At 36.1% G+C, this 22,066-nt stretch overlaps 1 protein-coding gene across 5 annotated transcripts in view; it reads left to right on the top strand.

Moving 5' to 3' along the window:
- The window catches only part of Mettl15 (methyltransferase like 15), a 193,184-nt gene extending 171,674 nt beyond the window's left edge, over positions 1 to 21,510 (top strand). For all 5 annotated transcript variants that reach the window (XM_052183152.1, XM_052183148.1, XM_052183147.1 and 2 more), the window contains one exon: positions 20,346 to 21,510. In XM_052183152.1, coding sequence (XP_052039112.1) covers positions 20,346 to 20,788 — 443 coding nt within the window. In that variant the 3' untranslated portion in view covers positions 20,789 to 21,510. The remainder of the gene's footprint in view (positions 1 to 20,345) is intronic.
- Positions 21,511 to 22,066: the final 556 nt, after the last annotated feature.

The raw sequence follows: 22,066 nt of genomic DNA, 5'->3' as shown, positions 1-22,066 counted from the left end.
GTAGAACCAGGTGGAACCCTGGTCAGCCAGCCTAGCTAGCCAGGCAGGATTCAGACTTTGTCTCAAAAGAGCAGAATCAGGGGACTGAAAAGATAGCTCACTGGTTGAGGGTACTTAACTACTTTTACACAGGACCCTAATTTGCTTGCAAGCACCCATATGGTAAACACAGACTCTCAGAGTCTCAAGAATAGACATTTAATATAAAAAAGTCATTCTTTAAAACACAATATATAGCCAGCACCTGAAGAATGGTAACTTAAGTTGACCTCTGGCATCTCACATTCATGGACTGGCAAAATAAATACTGTGAAAATTGCTGTGTTTCTAAAAATCATGTTATGTTGATAATTCTTATAAGTTAAAACATTCCCTTCTAGAAGACAAATGGAAAGTCATAAAAATAGAAGATTGGAAAGTTATAAGACTGGGGTACTTCAAAACTCACAAGATTCAGGAAACTTAGAAAACTTACCAGACTTAGAAAACTCAGTTACTAGATTTCCAGAGCTTTCTGCCTATTGTAAAAGCAGTGGCCAACTCTTGAACAGAAAAGACTCTGCCAGGAGCCTCCTACAGGTTAGTTAGATAGCTAGAGTTTTACATCTTTCTTAGTTCTCACCAGTAGGTTTTATGATGATGATTCTGCCTTTGAAGAGTCCTGTAAGTAAGTCTAATAGAAACTCATTTCATCGAGCTATGCTTAAGTGGGGTTGTATATTTAATCTTTGCTTGATACTACCTCAAGTGAGTAGATGTGTTTTCATGTAACACTGATCAAATTCAATTCAATGCCAACCAAACTTCCAGTGACATTTTTCACCCAACTTGAAAAACCAACCCTAAAATTCATGTAGAAATACAAAATATACTAGATAAGCAAAATAATCCCATGCAAAAATAATAATACTACAGCTATCACAATGTCTGATTTCAAATGGACATGAAAACCAAAAGGATAGAATAATTAAAGATATGCACCATGTCTGTGGCCTAACTGATTTAATACAGATACTGAAGATGGTTTTTAATAGAAGAAATATCCTTTTTGTAATAGTGCTAAGAAATGATGTGTGGGAGAATGAGACTACACACAGGTCTCCCTTGGCTTGAAATTCAATTCAAATGGATCAGTGTAAGACTCAAAACTAGAATAGTTGGAGTAAAATAGATGGAAAGCCCTGGAAGATAGAGGGATAAGAAGTGACTTTCTGAAGAAGAGTCAACTATGCTCAGAAATAATGTCAAGAATTGATAAATTGGATTACATGAAATTAAAAGGCTTCTACACAGCCAAGGGAGCAATCCTACAAAGAAAACATGTCCTATCTATGTTTTCTCTCTCATAGTCAATATTTCATCATTTTGTGTAGAATTTCAGTTTCCTGATGACAGAAGTAAATGCTATGAACAGAGCTCTTTTGAATGAAGCAAGACTTTATGGCAACACTATAAAGTTGAATGCTACTTTCAAACAATTTCTTGAACAGACAAAAAGGTCTACTTATCAAGGTGACAAATTAATGTGTTAAGAGATCCACTTCTTGAAGGAAACAGGAAACAGCAACAGGATGATATCTCTACCAGTTCCTATAGTTGCCATTTCAAAGCATTGCTGACTAGGGAACTTCAAGCAATAGAAATGTGTTCTACCAGTTTCAAGACATGAACTGAAATGGAGATATCAGCAGGCCCCTGGCCAAGATTCCTTCTCAGCTGTTTCTAGACCTTACTGGTCCCCAGCAGTCATTGATGTTCTGTAGGTTGTATATGTCTCTGTCTCCAGTTCTATAATCATTTGACATTGTCCCTCTGCCTCTGTTTTTGTTTCTGAATTTCCTTCTTATAAGAAACCATTGATTTTGGGATTTAGGATACATCTTAATCAAGTATGTGCTTGTTCTAGGGCAGAACACAATCACAGGTTCTGCATCGATGCAAATGGTGAAGATACTCCTCAACACAGTGTAATTTCTAAGCAGTTGTTTTATTTAAGAAGCAAGTATTTTTGTAAATCTGATTATATAAAGGCTATATTTTAATGTCTTTCTACTTCTAATAAATTCACATTAACATGGTTAAACCTATCCAGGACTCCAGGATATATCCTGTTCAGTTCATGACACATTCTAAAAGCCATGTTTTTATGGAATCACTTCCTTTTCCTTTCAAAAGATTATAATCTAAGAGAACAAGGAACACCAAGAACCACACCTGGAGTTGCATTATCATCAGGAAAGTCCACAGGGTATCATCTCAATGTGCAGTAATGTGTAAACCGGAAGCCTGGTGCCTTTTGCTAACACTAAGAATATCAGGGAGGTTCCCAAAGGCAAAAGCCAAGCTCTGAGTTAGAACTCTACGTTTAATCAGTGTTACATATTTTATGAATTGTAACAGTTACAATTTATAATTCTTTCAAATTCCCAATTTGCCTCTGGAACTTGAGTGTTCATATTTCTACAGATATTAAACATACAATATTTAGAAAAATATAGCCAGGAGTTTTAATATATTTAACATACACATACTATTCTATATGATATATATAGTATTTCTCCAAAAGTAATTTATAAATAGCAATTCATATTTTCAGTGTAACTTTTATTCTAATATGATTATAAATGAGGAAGTAAAGTCACACAGTTTAAGAATTAAAAATGTCTATAAGTCATTTACTAAACCTCAATCTAGCAGTAGATTGTTGATTGCCTCTGCTAAATCATGGTCTTGCTATAGCCTTTTCTACTTTGGCCTGTTGTATTCGCATGCTGAAGTTCTTGCCTTTCAGGCGTATCATCATCACCGTCCCACAGGTCTTACGTATACTTGTCCCCAGAATTGTAGCCTTCCTGCTTCTTCTCTCATGTCCATGTCCTCTAATAAATTCTAGCTCATCTTTCTATGCATACTGGAAATAGCTCAGATATTTGTATATGTGCCTCTGTAGTACTACATGAGCAAAAAGTTCATTGCATAGAATATTTTGCATATATTTCTTTGAGTTGTCTCCTATATTTGAATTGTTCAATACAGTTGTCAGTAGCAACATTTGGTCATGGCACTTATTAGGTGTCTATCCCCAAACAAGTATATATTCATATATGTACACTTACACACACACACACACACACACACACACACACACAAAATTAAAGCAAAACAGGCTGTGAATTTGAGAGAACATGAGAGTACAAAGGAGAGGCTTAAGAAAGGAAATGGGGAGGGGCATTGATATAATTATGTTTTAATTTCAAAAAGTAAAAATTATAAAATCAATGCCATAAATGTAAGTTATATGCCACATTTAATACTGTTTAGATATAAAATAACTTTCTCTTAAATATATTTTGAAATGGCATACTTAATACTATCTATATTACATATGGTTTTAAAATTAACTTTCCCTTTTGAATATTTTTAAATGCAGCTATGTAGAAATCTTTTACTTAATGTGTATATCACATTTTATTTTTATTGAACAAGGTACTTTAGCCTGTAAGTACTATGAAACAGCAGCATTTTCATATAATGATGTTTGAACCTTAGGAGATATTTTCCAATGTTAATACATGAAATTATCAAAATGCATATTAAATCAGGAGATACTGATTTTAAAATAAAATCAAATAATAAAAAATGATTTCTCATTTTATATGTCATAAGCATATCAGTCATAAGAATGTAAAGGCCCTAACAACATTGAAATAGCATGTGCTGAATGGATGGAGCTAGAAAACATCATACTAAGTGAGGTAACCCAGACTCAAAAGGTGACTCATGGTATGCACTCACTAATAAGTGGATATTAACCTAGAAAACTGGAATACCCCAAACATAATCCACACATCAAATGAGGTACAAGAAGAAAGGAGAAGTGGCCCCTTGTTCTGGAAAGACTCAGTAAAGAAGTATAGGGCAAAACCAGAACGGGGAAGTGGGAAGGGGTGGATGGGAGGACAGGGGGAGAGAAGGGGGCTTATGGGACTTTTGGGGAGTGGGGGGCTAGAAAAGGGGAAATCATTTGAAATGTAAATAAAAATATATCGAATAAAAAATAAAAAAAAGAAAAAAAAAGAAAAAAAAATAGCATGTGCTGGCAAGCTAAAAAAACACACTGCTTCTTGGTGGTTTGATTTGTTTGTTTTTAGGATAAGATTATGTATATTCTTTTATTATTCAATAGCGTGCTAAAAAACAATTCTCAGACTATTTTTTATTATAGAATCTTTTAAATGACTATTAACATATGCAAACACACTCTTGATGGGAAAATACACCTGAAAAAGTAGGTATAGCTATACTTTTTCAGAATATATGTAATTTTAAGTAATCTTGAAAAGAGAGTAGATTGTAGATCTTCTTCTATTTGAAAATTAAATGCATGTGTTTTCAAGAGGGTGGCAGCCTGCATTTTATACCTGAGCACTTCCAGATTCTAATGTCCTTTCTCTTCTTTGGCCACAGCAGGTGATCACTAATTAATTGTTAATCTTGTGAAAGAAAAGACTTAGTTCAACCTCTGAGTGCTCCAGCCTGCTTCCTACAGAAGGAGCTCTAGAGCACTTTTCTTACCTTGAAACAGAAGTGAGCAATAGCTATGATGATACTTGGCAATGTTTTTGTTCAGCAGACATAATCATGCTAATTATATTTTGCTTAAACCAACATAAGTATTCATTTGTAATCTTAAAGCTTATGGCAAATTCAAAGGCTGTCTGAAGAACTTTATGTTCACAAGTCAGCGGTCAGTAGGTGATTCATGGTACTATCTGAGTGAAACAGATGAAGGCCGTGAAACTTCATATGTATTTGTTATTCATGTTGATTACGTGTATATGTTTATTTCCTGAAGAGAATTTTATGTAACCTTGATTCTGACTCATAAACTAGATGCAAAGGCAGGGTTTAATGTATGCTTGTTGGACAAATAAATTGATGAAACGATGTGTGCAATTATAGCGAAAGTAAAATAAAAATTCAGGGGGAAAGTATAAATTCCTCGTATTAACTCAGAGTCAGTTGTAAGGAACTATAGAACATCAAAAGGATCAAGAAGTTTAAGGAAAGGTCTTACAGAGGACATGAATAACAACCTCCTAAAAACAGACTGTGGAGACAGTTCAGTCTGAGCACAGTGCCAGACATCTGAATCTGAGCCCAAGTTAAAAAAATAAAAATAAAAAAGCCAAGATGGTGGCATGCAATTATAATTGCTGTGCTGCATTTACAGGTAGAAGCAGGCAGATTCTGGTGATTCTCTGGCTGGTCAGTCTAGCCTACTCAGTGAGCTGCAAACTAATGTGAGACCTTGTTCAAAACAAGCTAAAATCAAACCAAACAACGGAACAAAAACCAATAAGGTGTACGACACCTGAGTAAGTACTGAAGATGATCGTTAGCCTCAGCACACATTCATATAGACAAGTACACACACACACACACACACACACACACACACACACACACACACTCAAATCTGTTGCTTGTCCATATTTGTTCTGTGATTGATTAATCTTGTCCAACCCATTTTGTCTTTTTCTGTCGATGAAAACAATTTCTATAAGCAGCCAATGAGATGGCCTCTAAGAATATTATATATGAGATTTAAGGTCCAAGTGCACTTATACACATTTGCTCCCCTTTCTATCCAGATCCAGGGTAAGTCAGAGTAAGGGAGCACACTGAACAGCACCCCTGGGTGGCCTCTTGCTAGTCTGTACTTTGTCAAGCAGTATCATCTGGGATAGGTTGATCACTTCATTTCAACCTTTCTTCCCACAGGGATGACACGACTTTTAGTAAAAAGAAAACTAATCATCTTTTCCTGCATTGGGACATGTAAATCCTATCTTTCCACAGAAATAAATTTACTGTTGAAATGTCAATTGATACTTTAAGGAATAAGAAAAGTTATATAGTAATACAGTGCTTATTAGATTGAACTTAAAAAGTAAAATGATTTACATCTAAATGTTGAGGGTTTTTTTTTTTCCTCAGATAAAGGAATGAGATGAGAGCTCAATTCAAACTGTAGGAATACATGGCTTAGGCTGAGCCCAGAGCATTTTTTCCTCTCTTCTAACTATCCCTAGGCCTAACCTGTAAGTTTCTAGCCTCTATATAATCTAATCTTCCAAGCTGACTTATTCAGTCTGCCTTCTATGAGCTTCTCAATGAATTGCTCTGCTTGGTTTCAAACTAACTCTGGCAATTTATTCTAATCTTCTCACTCCTTCTTACTCTGTGGCTTCATGTGCCTTTGCTGACCTGCCCTGAGCTATGTGAACTCACTAATGAACTCCACCGCACTGTACTGCACACACTGCGCAGACTCTGCTGACTCTCCCTGCTTATGCTGCTATTGAATAGCTTCTCTTTCCTGTGCAGTTCTCATGAGAGTTGGGCATATCCTCCTATCTCTGACTAATTCTATCTCTCTGATTCATCACTTTGCCTGCCACTCAATTAGATATCATTTTTAAACATAGCTACTTCCTTGTATAAACTAATTTTACCTTAGAGGTGTGTACTAAGGGCATGTCCTTATTCCAGCCAAAGGGATTAAAATTGTGTGGCATGTCTGCATTCTAGCTGGACTTTGGATGTGATCCCTTCCAGAGCAGCATGTGACTGGATTAAAACTCCTATACCTTTACATTAATGGTTCATGCCATTATTTGTTTCTGGAAATTAGAAAGGGAGATTTTTTTTTCAGAAATAAGTAAAACATTTATCAAAAAATAATTGTTGCTGTCAAACTTTATTTCATACTTTTTTTTCCTAAAGCAATTAGTCAAGGTAGTTTTGTATCACTATTTTGTGCACTTCCTCTGTCTTAAAAACAAACAAACAAATAAACATATTCTTTACGCTAACATTGAACAAGAAATTGATGTCATATCAGCATATCATGACGGTTGCTCAGAACAGTGATTATACATTGTTATCTGACATTTTAAATTTGTTTAGTGTAATTATAGACCACATTAGTTAATGTTTAAATGTATTTGAAGCTGAATTATCAAATGGCATTTCATGAGTAAACTTAGATGCCTTTCCAGATGTCCAGCTTAGAAGGAAATAAAATCTGGGCTAGGTAGGAAGAAAACCTAAAAATCTTAAGAAGAAAATGTTGCTCAGGACTGGAGAGACAGACAGCTCAGTGCTCCTGCTGCTCTTGCAAAAGACCCAATTTCTGCTCCCAGCACCTACATGGGCAAGATCACAATTCCCTATAACTCAAGCACCAAGTGATCTAATATGTTTTTTTGGCTTCTGTAGCTACTTGCATGCATGGCATACACCTACACACATATACATATACACACATATGGAATAACGGTACCTAGCCTTTATCACTAGTACTATGTAGGAAGGAAAGATGTTCCAATACCAGGTCACCCATACTGAGCACTAATTAAATGATGATGATAATAATAAAGATGAGTAAAAACTAATATTTAGTGGACATTCAAGGTTCTGTCTAAAATTATGGTTATAGATAACCTCATGGGTCCTTACAAGCCCACAAGTCTGTGTGTCATTCTCATTTGTAGACCTCAGGTACCTGTAGTGAGATCATGTTGTCATCAGAATTAACCTGGTTGGAGTTAGAGATTAGATGAGACTTTGAAGAAGTTTAAAAGAACCTCACTGAGTAAAGCCAATTTTACCCAGAATCATTCTGTTTCACAGATTTTAATTAACAGTTTGAAATTTGTAATATTCCTTGAGTTTCAGACTGGTGAAAATTGAACACAGTATTAAAGGATCCCAGGGAAAAGGACACGAGTTGCGTCACAGAGACTTATTAAATGTGATGGAAACTCAGCAGATGAATGCCGGCAAACAGGTGCAAGAGCTCAATTAATTTTTAAACCTATGACTCAGGAGGATCGCAATGCATCGTGTTGACAGCCTCAGCACATTGCTAATTTCATCCATGAGCTTAAAAAATCACAATACACTTGAGTATATAAATGTATTACATTTTAAAAAGTATAAGTAGTACTAGTGTATCCTAAAACTAAAGATGTTAATTTCTCTGTTGGACCCGAAATCATTTATCTTGTAAAAATATGGCAGTTTTTATTACTGAAAATAAATTGCTTTTACATCCAAATTAAGTTCCATTTTCATTTGTAATACAGACTGGTGCTACTGAGCACAGTTTTTTCTTTAGTGTGTAATATAGAAAACTAACAGTTCACTAACAGTTTCCAGCTTCCTTGGTGACCTGTGAAGGAAGCAAGGGTATGCTGAGGCCTCAGGATGGCATGATTTAAAGTGGTAAATTAGGAAGTAAAAGTTGAGCTACCATAGTTTGCTTTCATGGGAATTCACCTTATTTGGAGTTCCGGGACCATTTGAAAATGTGATGGAGACAGGATCATAGCGCCACATAATCCTGTACACACAGACAGTATTAAGAAGAGATGAGATCCAGAAGTGACTACCATTTCCTCTTCATTGCTCTCTCTTGACTCAGATGGGAAAGATATCTTCTATCCAGTGGGTTTTCCTCTTTGTCACTCAGAAGTCTCTATACCTGGGATCAAGAAATAAGAATTAGAAAATTGTAAATAAGAATTTACAAACTAGTATGAGCTGAAACATGTAGTGCCCAGTACTAAGTTGAAATATGTGTTGGAAAAAAAGGCATTTTTGTGAGTATTAAGGATAAGTAGATGGAAACTTGAGGAGGAAAGAAAAGGCACCCTAGTCAATGGAGAGGGTGTGCAGAGGCTGAAGGAGAAAGCCAGGCACGCCTTACAGTTAGAACCATGTGTTTATGATAAATGTGTAACAACAAATGTTTGGAAAATATTTAACTTCTTCTGTCAAGATTCTGAAGAAGCTTTAAAGAAAATAAAAGAAACAGGACTTAATTACTCAAGATTTTTGCCAGAAAAAAAAATATCTTTATTACATTTGTATATAAGCTTACTTCTCCCTATGTTTGCTTAGCTGGAGCATATTCAGCAAACCTTTAAAAACATAAATACAACTGTAGAGCATTCTTCCTACCAGGTAAATTTAATGCATCTTGATTCTTAATCAAATACATGTAATCTGTACCTACCCAAACTTCTAGATAATGGCACCAGTCACAACTGTCGCTTTTATAAGCTTCCCAGTATCATGGAAGCAGATGAAAAGGGGAAACCAATGTGCAGTCTAATAACCTGAGCTAACAATAAGTTACTTTCAAAAGAATTAGATGACAAAAGCCAATTGTATTCATTTCCATTCCCAGGTTATGAGACCAGGGTGGTTGCTGCTTTCACCAGATGCACAGTCTTTAAGGCAGATAATGCACAACTCCCCCCAGGGACATGCAGAGAGAAAGCCAAACTCTTGCAACTTGATGCAAAGAGATTTGGAGTCCATTAAACCATCTCTCAGTAACAAGCTATTCAGGTTTAGAGTAAAGATTCTATACTTGTTTTCTTCCAGAAAATGAGTGTTGCATGAAACACCTGACGTGGAATTGGAGCCCATGTAAAAGCACTTGAAACCCGGTGCTATCATTTTTAGCTTCCGTCCTTCCTAATCAGGAAAAAGGAGATGAGATTGGCTGAACAGACTATCTTAAAATTCTGCCTACTTTTGAGCACATTCAAGCCCAAAACCATCCTAAGGACACTGAATTATATGCAAACTGATTAAGTTTAACAACAGCAACAAATAGTGCTGATCTGAATATCCTTTGGTAAATATCCAATAAACTGCTGGAATTTAATTTTCATCTGGAGTAGTTACATGCACAATGCATTATCCAAAAGACAAATAACTGGGGTTTTAAGAGCCTGAGTTCCATCCACATACAGCACCTAGAAATTGTAGAAGCAATTGTTGACTCTTCTGTTTTTTGGTTTTGCTTTTGTTGTTGTTTTTGTTTTGTTAGTGTAATTGCTTATAAGGATGTCTGCTTCCTACCTTTTATAATTTGGGTAGGGATTTATTGACATAAAGTACATAAGCATGCTTAACAGAAAGTTTGCTTTCAGCATTCTCCCAAATGTGCTACACATAAAATAAATTATATGGAGTTATTGGTGTTGGAAATAAAAATAACTGGAGAGATAGATTAGTGGATTAAGTGTCTGCCATGCAAACCAAGGATCCCCAGCATCCAGGCAGAGCCAGGCGTGTGTGACCTGGAGGCTGAGACAGAGAACCTAGGCCAAGATGCCCAGCTCAATTAGTCTGAAGTGCTAAGCTTCATTTTTATCAAGAGACTTTGTCTTAATTTATAAAGTGGAAAGCCATTGAGGAAAATATTTAATACTTAAGGCTAGTTCTTCCACTTACTGCTTCTCTCTCTCTCTCTCTCTCTCTCTCTCTCTCTCTCTCTCTCTCTCTCTCTCTCTCGTGTGCATGCACACCCACAGAGGCTCACACAATATTTGAGAAACACTGACTACAGAGATTTAAGTTAGATTTAAGACTTCATCATGACCATGTGGGTTGCAGACAGAGTGCGGAATGCTGCGTTTTCTATCCTTAGGTGACAGAAACAGTCTATTGCTTGGTTGGGATTTAGGGTGTTAATGTTTCACTAAGCCAGTTTCCTGGAATTGTCAGGTTAGAAAATGTATTGTAGACAATTAGGTGTCTTCTTTCTCTTTTTGCTCCTATGTTACTATGTACTGTATCTTTGATAGGAGTTACCATAACATCTGCTTGTCATTCTTATTAAGGGTTTAATTAGAAATTGTTATTTAAGAATTTATTGAGGTCAATATTAATACACCTTCAAGTGTTTTTATCCTCAGTATTTAGACTATATTAAAAGGGTTTAGTATTGGCTAAATGAATGGGTGGTGTATTGTTAAGAATAAGCATCTCTTGGATTTTGTAGAATATTTCATGTGACATTATGGACTGTAATTATTTTAGTCTAGAGATTTTTTTTCCGGGTATCCTTTTTTTTTAATTTATTGATATATTTATTTAAATTTCAAATGATTTCATGATTTCCCTCTACTGGTAACTTTAGATGCACTTCGGCTAATAGGCAAACTAAATACATGGATCAGTAGAGCAAGACCGTGAAAACAAAGGAGTGGATTAAAATGACTTACAATATATTTTATTGTTGTGGGACTATGCTTAAGAAAGAAGATACCTGTGTAGAAAGAAATCCTACAAAAGCTGGAAGAAAAAAAAAAACAAAAAGAGGCAGCAGAAAAAGAAAACTAGGGAAAAACAAGACAAAATTTTGTACCCTTAAAATGACAGGATACAAGTTGTATAAATTGTATTGCAAGAGAAATCTAGAAGTTAATTATGGAAAATAATCTCCTGACCAGATGGTTGAAACATGACCTGGATGGTTTATGTTAATGAAGCTCAGGTACTTATTCTTATCATCAGTTATTAAATAGTCAACATCAAATGAAAAACAATAATTCTAAATCCTCATACTTTTAATATATAAGGACTACTTTGTAAGTTTGCCACTGCACCATTAATTTGTGCATTAAATTTTTTTTTTAGTTTCTTTTGCATTCTGACCCACTCTCCTATTAGTCCAGAATAAATGTTTGGCACATCCTTTCCCTACCTACTCTGTTACCGCTTAGAACAGGAGAGAAGTACATGTGTGAATGGTATCCACCTGGGACAGTTTGAGGGAAGGGGATATACACTAAATACTCTTGAGTACTTGTAATATTTTGTTGTTTTTACAATAATCCAAGGTTTCAGAGTTATATGACATCTTGCAACTGGAAGACAAATTCAGAAGTTAAGCGTGTTACACCTACAACCACAAAGACAAAAGCTTTCTGAGGTTTAACACCATGTGTGTTACCCAGTGTGGTCTTGATAGAAGCATAGCAATTCAATGCTTTTCCTTAGCGATGGTTAAGATATGTTTGTATAAATGATGTACATACAGATGCTTGAGCATGCCTGAGATGACGACAACTATTAAAGTGACAACATGTAAAATGTGAGAACAAATACTCTGTTCTTTAGATCGATTAGTTTAATATTATGACAATGTTAATTATTCAAATTCTTCTAGAAATTTACTGAAGTTCTAATTATACAAACACCATTTTTACATGATTCATTAAGTATTTATTTAATTTGGAATGATAAATCCTAGGTAAATATCTGACACAACTTTGAAAAGAAGGATAATTCTGGACTAGAATGGTTACCAGGATCTTACCCCAAATGACAAAAACCTAGCATAAGGAAGCAACGGCCAGTAACTAAAATACTCTTGGATTGGTAGAAAAATAGAGAAGTACATTATCAAAAGACAATTAAAAATGTTGGAACAATTATATCTGTATCTTGAACTGTGATATATCATCGGAATGGTATTATAAATCAATGAGAAAAATGTGTTAGTGCTCATAGTATAATAAAAGTTATTTTTCATGTGAATCAAATTCTTAATCAGAAATATCCCAAAAATAAAGCTGATGATGTTGGAGAGGAATAGGCTTTCCTCATTGAGAGATACCTTAAATAAATGAATCAATAAGTGGGAGGCAGAAGGTGTGGGAAATGGCTCTTGCTGAGACTGCATGTGTTGTGCCTCAGTGGAATTCCCAGCAACCAGGTACAGTCATGCCTGGCTAAGGCCCGGACTGGAGTGGGGGCAGGCAGACCGTGGAAGCTCTCTGGCAGCCTCCTGAGCTCAGAAGTGTGCTTCGGGTTCCAGGACATTGTCTGGAGGCAGATAAGGAAGGGAGCAAAAGTGGAAGACATCCTGTGACCTCCTTTGGCTTCCTCATTGCCTACACAGGCACACATGCCTACATACACATATATAAATGCTCACACAATTTTTCACATGTAGATTTTTTTTTCTGGGTTAAGGTTCAGTCCTCACACCACAAAATCCTTAATTTTTGTATAGCAGAAAATCTGCAAAATTGAGGTCAAAAGCTGGAAAAATAATTCATAAAACAGGAACCAAGAGTTGATATTATTATTTTATAAATAATCTTTCCAAATCAATAAAGAAAAAAGCAATATCACATTAGGAACATGAGCATAAGATTCATTCAAGCAATTTACAGCCGGAATCAAATGGCTATTAGATTTGAAAAGATGCCCAAACCTACTAATTGCCAAAGAATGCAAATTAAAACACCAGAGCACTATCATTTGCCTACTATTAGTCTAGTCAGGGATGAAGAGTGATCGTGCCTAGTACTGACAAGGATGTGGGAGATTGCCTCTATACTATTGATGGAAGTAAATTGGTGCAATCTACTTAGACAGTAAATTTAGAAGTATTGATCCAAATTTAAATGGACATAAATACCCTTTGACCTAAACAATTCCAATTGTATGTATGGACATACAGGGTTCTCATACAGGGCTAAACACTTTGCTCAGATTATGACTAACATATTTTGTAGAACTTTTGTGTCATATAGAAACATAAACTGTGCAATATATATGTTTATTACAGACCCTTTGTGATAACAAAATAGAAAATATCTTACATGTTGCTGTTATGTTAGCAACATGAATTTCACTGTGTAAATGCACCTATATCTTATTTACCATTGTATTCTGAGTTATTTTACATGTTTATGTCAATATACATACTTGATAAATGAATGGGCAAATTTAATTATAAAACATCTATAGAGCTGAAGTCAGTTTTCAAAGTAAGGTATGTAAGCAAAGCATGTGGCAAACCACTTTGCAGATCGTTCTCTTCTAGATACTGTACACGCATAGGTTCATGTAGGTGTGAATATATACATAACAAGACACAGGAAACATGCCTTTTGGTTGACTCTTGAGGAAGAATCTTAAAGTAATAATATTAACAGTTTACTTCATGTACAACAGCATTTCCTTTAGCTTTTGAATTTTTAAAACAATGGCTATGTTTATGCAGTTTAAATTGTTTAAGATTTAAATTAGTTTTAAATGTAACTTTCCAATTTTTTTTTATTTTGCAAAAGAAATATGTAAACATTATGTTCAACTTGCATGTTGACAGTGTTTTCTATAGTAAAGGTTTGCAAGTCTGCATTTTCTAAAGTGAAAATTATCTGCAGGTGCTCCATTAGGTGTGGAAATGCCTGATGAGCTAAGGCCAAGCCTGGTCATTATGCCCTATAATTAAACCCATGCAGTCATGTTTGCTGAGACAATGAAATTGCTAGCAAATTGGAGGGCTCAGTTGCCCCATTAACATCATAATTTAGTACCCACAATCACATTTGACACAGTGTTCTGGACCTCCATCATGATTTTGTTTGTAATGGTTGTCATGTTTTCAGTAGCTAACGATGTTTTTGCTTTTTATGTAGTCAGTCACTCATTCATATGAAAGTCATGCCCTTTATAATGCCCTGAACGACGGTAAGACAACTTTGCAGTAATAGTCCTGGAATTTTATTAACTCATTATTCCTTTCTTCACGTCCATTATGTATTCATTATCTAGTCAATATATATTCATTTAGTAAATACTTGGCTGCATGCCAAACCCCTCTGGCATGAACTCGAAGACACTGTGCAACATACACAGGACCTGCTCAGGGGTGTCAGCACTGAGAGGGGGAAATGCAGATGGAATCTATGAGAAAGCATTTATAATTGATACCACTGGCAAGGAGCAAATCAGTTTTCTCCAATGGAGTGTCAATGGCGCTATCAGGCACACTCCAGGGCAGCGCCATGCACATGTGTAATTGACTAACGTAAAATGAACGCTGTCTTTTTTTTTTTTTTTTTTTGAGGGGAGGGATTCAAGTCAGGCTTTCTCTGTATAGTCCTGGCTGTCCTGGAACTCACTCTGTAGACCAGGCTGGCCTCAAACTCAGAAATCTGCCTCCCAAGTGCTGGGATTAAAGGCATGCTCCACCACCACCCGGCGAACTCTCTTTTTGTGGACTTTTTGTTTCATTTTGTTTTGAGCAATTTTTGTCCTATTTGTTTTGATTTTGATTTTTGTAAATTTTTGTCTGGTTGATTTAGAGGGAGAAAGAGAGCGGGGGAGAGGGAGAGAGAATGAGAACAGAAAGTAAGAAACTGGAAGGGTCCGGGAGTAGTTGGGGGAAAGGAAAATCAAAATAAAAATATATTGTATGGAAAATTAAATTAAAAAATAGCATTTTCACTTGACCTGAAAGACATAAAAAGCTCCGGTAAAGTACTGGCATCTAGATAATGAAGCCCTGAATCTGATTTACCAGGGTAAGAGCAGAGCCAGCCATCTCCGTTTTGTTAGGAGTAATAGAGCTAGCCAGTATGTGCCAAACAGAGAGAACCGCAGGCTTATCTGTCACGCACTAGGGTTGGAGGAGAAAACAGGAAGCATCTCTTTTTGTCAAGATGGTCAGAGACAAATTAATGACTTGCGTAAAAGGGGTAATTGTGAAGAGATTTTTTGCAATGAGTTCTACTTGGAGTAAGCATGCTTTTCCCACATAGAACATTGTCCTATGCCAACCAAGTCTGTTAATGGAATTTAAAACACACACAAAAAAGAGAATTTTTTCTCTTTACAAAACCAAATCATTCAAATTGTGGTTGAGACTATATTTTCTATCTCAGATACTCTTTTCCATAATTGAATGAATTAGGTATACTAGACTCTTATGATTAAACTCTGGAAATGGAAAACCAGACAGACAAGTTCTATTTCTGATGAGAAGCCCCTGGTAGGTTAGGTAGGGGTGGAGGGTTTCAAACCTGAGCTCCTCAAAGGCATGGGGCATGTCCCCATGTCATTACTATGTTCTTCTGTGTAGCCGCATCCAGCAAAACACTACCAAGTCTACTCTGATTTTGAATCTTTTTTGCCTAAAAAGAAAGATTTGTGAGTAGGTGATGGTAGCTAACCTTTGATGATCATGAGGTCTCTGCCCTATCCCTTTGACAATGATGACAATAATAAACCCATTTGAGGGCTTTCTATGTGCTTATCTCTCATCTTAATATTTTTAAGGAAGCCTTAACTAATCCTTCATGTCACCGTAGGCAGGCATTTTCTTATCTGTTTTTTTTTATTATTATTGCTAAGTGATACTTTGTTCACACTGCTTTGAGCTCTTTTCTTTTATGCTTACCTTGTGTGTGTGTGTGTGTGTGTGTGTGTGTGTGTACACGTGTGTGCTTATATGTAGAATCTAGAGATCTGTGCCTTCCTCAGTTCTTGCTTTGGAGGTGGGGACTCTCAGTGAACCTAAAGCACATCAGTTTGGCTAAGCTGACTGGCCGGTGAAGCCCTGGGATCCAGCTATCTCTAGTTCCACATTGCGAGGGCAGCAGACATGCACCACTGTGCCAGGCTTCTACTGGACACTAGGTATCTAAAGTCAAGTCTTATGTTTTCACATCAGGCTTTCCATAGATTGAGCCAGCTTCCCAATCCCCCTTTTTGATTCTCTTTTAATTTTATTTTATACAATCCAAATTATCTAGCTTTCTTCTCTCTTATAAGCTACAAAAACAAAGCACAAATACTAATAAAAAGGAGTCATGGAAATTACTTTATCCAAAATAGAGGAAGATGTGTTACAGACACTGAGCAATAGCAAAGTGCTTCACAAAGCCCACTCTCCCCGTTCTCTCGAAAGACAGGAGAGCTGCTGGCCCACATCTAAAAATCCTCTCTGGGATTCCACTGAATGCAGTCCACATCAGAATTCCACAAACAGTAGTCACAAAGCCCCAGAACTAAACCTTAATAGATTAATAATACCTTGTTATCATTAAGCCTGAAAGGTAATTGAAAGATTTTCTACCTGTTTTCTGTGACTGGGTAGTATTGGTCTTCTTGATGAAAAGCTCATCTATTACAAGTTTATTGATTCATCAGCTACAGGTCTCCAAGTATTATAGACAGAGCTAGTGGGAATTTATTATATAGGACAGTAACATTTTCTTTATGTTACTACTTTGAAATCAAAAGATTTCTTCAGATTAAAATAATTGGTCAAGATACTCATAGTTTTACTGCTAGCTGACTCTCAGAATTATAAACTATCTATTCTGAGGCCATAGGAAGGTGCCATGGGAAACTGATACGTCTTTCATACTTTGTAAATGAATAAAATTGTTTATATTAGAATTTTTCTGATTACTACAGACAACACTTGGTTATTATTATTTTCTTTTATTATTTTTAAAAATATTTGTTGACAGGCTGTAAAAATACATTATGTTCTCTGCTTTTCTCTATTTTGTGAACTCATTTAATATAAAGCCATTTGTGAATAATAAGGTATTGTATTTAATACTATATCCAGAAATGAATATGTTTGAAATGAAAATCAAGTTAAGTGATTACCATGTATCAACATGCTTTTAGGTTATGCAAAATTATAAATATAATGATAAAGCATATATAAATCATTTAAAAGCACTTTGAAATATTTGTTAATTCATTGGCCATACAAATGATTGCTTATTTTATATAAAAATGTATGTTCTTTAAAATGTATTATACATGGCATTTCTCTTTTAAACATTAGTATTGAATAATGTAAACTTTGAAATAGCTAGGAACCCTGTGTTACTCAAGCTTCCTCCTAATCTTAGCCTCAAATAATGACCCAGTGCATTTTGTTTAGGTCCTTAGAAGTCTTTTTCCTTTAAAATAAGAGGGATCCATTAGTAGACTGAAAGAAATTGACCTGGCTTTTCCATTTTGATGGTGGTGTGGTGCCATCCTGTTTCTGAGAGACACATCAGGTTAGAGTGTAACTATCCCGAGTCTGAGCGTCTCTAGTTTGTAGTTTTTACAGGGATAGAGTGAACTCAGTGTGATAATTGCTCATTGAGATCCCCAGGTTCTTCATGTATGTTATTTCTCTCTCCTATGATTCCGTTAACAGAGAAAAGTAATACACAATAGCCATTCCCATGATGTGTAACTACTATGAATTATGACCTAAGCATATATAAAAGAAATTATATATGCTTATATAATTTCTTTTTTGGAAGAAGCATATTAAAGATATTAAAATCTATTATTCCAGTTATCCTCTAGATATTTATTCATAAGAAGCAAAATGGATATGTAATTTTTATGGAATATTCACTAATGACCTGTTCCAACAGGTAAGGTTCTTGTATAATTACACTGAAATTCCTATGATCTATTAACATCATATTTGCCAATGTAAGTCTACATAAAAGTCAGCATTTTTGCTCTGCCCAGTCCTTGAGCTATCCAGAGCACGTGTGGTCTTCTGTGCTTGTTGCAGAGTATGATGGAGGCAGTGTTTCCTGTCACTCTGCGCTTTGCTTCCTTTGTGTGCACTAGAATCCAATCTCATTAGATTTGTAATTTGATATTTATTCCTCTCTATGGATTTTTCAGTATTCTTTGAAGCAGAAGTTTTAATTTTTAGACTCTGGACTTACCATTCTTTTCTTTTTTTATCATTTGTGATTTGTATATTTTAAGCGATATTTTTATTCTTTGATGATTTCATGACCAGTTGCTCTGACTTCTCATTCTCGTTAGTTTGCTTTGTTTAGTTCTTTAACACTTTTTGCTTTGTTTAGTTCTGACTCTTTGTGAGTTTCACATCATGCACACCAGTCCTACTCATTACCTGGTTCCTCTGTATTTGCCCTTGCAACCCCCTCAAAATAAAAGAAAAATAAATAAAACAAAGAATTAAAAGCATTCCCCTGTGGAAGCTGGGGTATGTCACAGTATGTCTCACAGTATAATCTTTTGTCCATATATCTTTACTTGCAATGTTTATTGTTGTGAGTCATTGGTCTGGTTCAAGGTCTCTGGCTTCTGTTGCACACCATCAAAACTGAATCCTCACCAGGACTCCTCTCTCTTACACAGTGTTGTTGCCCTGTGTCATGGAGATCCTGTAACTTTGGAACTCCAGGCAAAGCCCTTTCACACACTCCAGCAGTTTATAGATGACATAGTTTTTTGATGGGCCCACTCAAAAGCCCTGGATGTGGGCCTGTTAGTAAGTAGCTTATTTAGTCAACCCACCAACCCTTTTCCACCCACACCACCAGGGCAAGCTCTCCAGCATTGCCTTGGCTAGCTCATTCAAGGGACAGGGTTAGCTCTCCTGCACTCATGCTCACCCTTGGGGATAACTGGTTCACTGGTGCTGCTGCCAACAAGTAGAGCTGCTGTGCTCTCCAGTAGAGGTCCAAGGCCTGCTCTCACAAAGGTTGTAGCCAGTGAGTCAGGGCCTCTTGTCCCATTTTCATGACCCCCAAGGCCAAGTCTCCTAACTACTAAAGGTGGTGAGGGGCCAGGTGTGGGGGGCATCATACCTTCATCCATGCCAACTCACAGCAGACACGTGCAGAGCCAGCTCACATGCACACATACCCTCAGGGCCAGTGCATCTGCATCCCTGTGAACTGTGTCAGCTTTATTGTGCTGCCCAGGTGCAGTTCAAACCCAGCTCTCCTGCTATCTTGACCCAAGAGCCAATTCTCCCAGTTGCTACAGATGGTGAGGGGCAAGGGGGCAATGACTGCAATTCTTCCACCAAACACTGAGCATTCTTTTTTCTCCTACGAAGTCCAGTTTCTATTGCCCAACAAATCTTAGGAATGAGATCTGTGATCAACTTACTAGGGAATACACCATTAAAGAAAACTGAAGCTCCCTCTGCCAACAGCTAGTTTCATAGCACAGTGTGGGAATTGGTGTTCACCTGCTCTCCTCCATGCTCGCATTCTGTTTGACGTGATCCTGTACAATTTTATGCATGTTGTCACAGTCACTGTGAGTTCATATACATAACTGCCCTGCTGTGTGAGAGAACACTGTTTCCTTAAAGTCATCCACCACCACCATTGCCACCACCACTGTCTCTTTGTAACTTTCTGCCCCCCTCTTCAAGAAGATCCTTATTCCTCAAGAGGAGGATATATATGTCTTATTTAGGACTGAGCACTCCCCAGTCTCATATTCCCTACACATTGACCCACTGAGGATCTCTTTTTTTTTTACTTGTTGCTTTTACTTTTGTTACTGTCCTGAACATGTTCAATTATGATGCAGCTAGATGTGGCTTTCTTTATATTAATTGCAGCACATGGTATTTCTCATTACTGTAAATTAATGTTTTTTGAAGCATTGTAAAATTTTATATTAATGTCTTCAAAATGTCTACTCTTTCTACATCCCTCTCTTTGTTCGATTACTATTGTTGTTGAGTTATTATGATATTTGGTTTTGAACCATGAAGAAAATTTGAAAGAAGAGGGAAGTGTGAATATAAATGTCACAATTTCTCAGAAAATTGAGTTCTTAAATATGCATAAATAAGTCATGTTCCAGAACATTTACATAGCAAATGTTAATGTTACCTTTCTTCTTTCTTTATTCTTACAATATATCTCTAGGTGCCTTTCCTCCCTCTGCTGTCTATTCAAGAAAAGATTTGCTACAAAGATCAACCCACATTGCTACCAAGACTTTCCAAGCCCTTCGTATCTTTGTGAACAATGAGCTCAATGAACTCTATACAGGACTGAGGACAGCCGAGAAGTTTCTGAAAACTGGTGGTCGCCTGGTTGCCCTCTCCTTTCATTCTTTAGAAGATCGCATTGTCAAACGCTTTTTGCTTGGAATAAGCATGACAGAAAGATTTAACCTGAGCATTAGACAGAAGGTGAAGCAAACGTCACCGCTGGGTTCAGATCCTGACACTGAGGAGAGAGGCTCTGGAAGAGCTCCTCTGAAGTGGGAGCTGATACACAAGAAGGTACTAACTCCAGAAGATCAAGATATCCAGGATAACCCCAGAGGGCGCTCAGCAAAGCTCAGAGCAGCCACCAAACTATGAGGGTCTTATTATTTGATCTACAAGTTTTTACTCAATAATTATGATTTTTTTTCTAACTTAAAACTGCATTTCTGAATATAATGTAAAGTATGGGACAGTCTGAACATTAATGGTAGTAAACTTATTTTTTTTTCCTCTGAAGAAATATAGGAAGTTTTAACATGACATAACAATTTTAACTCAGGGAGCAGTCTTAAGAATGGAAAACAATGTTGATATTGATCTCTGCACGTTATTTTAATTATAAAATATAATCCTTTCTTTCATGAAGAAGTGGAAAAACTATGACATTGTATTAATCTGAATTTGCAACCTCAAGCTGCTAAAGAGAATAATAACCATATCTGTATGCCCTAAATTCCAAATTGAGATATTCACATTTGCAGTTGACTTTCTATGGCTTATATAATTCAGGATGATCATGGAATAAATTATAATTGCTCCTACCATAACTTTCTCAAATGTAAGCTTTTTACAAATTTTAAATTTTCAACATTATTTAAAATATGCCTTACTGATGATCTTCACTAGTGAATTCACAGTTCATTTGAAGGCATTTTTCATATGATCCACATTTCATACATTGCAAAGTAAGCATGTACAACTGCCTAACAACTCTCATGAAAAACTTGAAGTCCAGAACTTCTATTTGCTGTCAATTGTATCTATTGTAGGATTGGTCAATACCTTTAATAAACAATGTAATCACTTGTTTCATCTTGTTTTTTGTTTCCTTAATTAATTTTTAAATATTATGCAAAGTAGTTTCTCTGGCATTTTCATGAAAATAAAGCATAATATTAGTTCTTATCCTTCCTACCGCCCCTCTCTCTTCACTAATTCTTTCCTCCTTCATTGGTCAGTCTCTCCCTTCTCTAAAATAGTCTCTTATTCTGCTTCATGTCACAAGTATTTATCACCCTCCAGATCTCCACCTTTCCCCTTAACCCTCTTTCTACTTGTGTGTACATTTAATATCCATGTATGTATACATATATACAGACATGTAAGTTTAAATCTATTTTCTTTTTTCATATGAGAAGAAATATATAGTATGTGTCCTTCTGAGTCTGATTTTTTGCTTGACATATCCACTTCATTTTTTATTGAATAATCAAGAATAAAATAATCTTACTATTTCTTTAGAACTGAATAAAATTCCATTGTTTACATGTACTATATTTTATGTCTGTTTATGTGTTTTTGTGTACAAAGATGTATGCAGATGCCCATATACATGTGTTTGTTTATATGTAGGTCAGAGGTCGATGGCAGCTA

Source organism: Apodemus sylvaticus, chromosome 5 (genome assembly GCF_947179515.1).
Source record: "Apodemus sylvaticus chromosome 5, mApoSyl1.1, whole genome shotgun sequence".
Lineage (NCBI taxonomy): Eukaryota > Metazoa > Chordata > Mammalia > Rodentia > Muridae > Apodemus > Apodemus sylvaticus.
The sequence above is the reverse complement of the archived record's forward strand: the minus strand, read 5'-3'. Positions and strand labels throughout refer to the sequence as shown.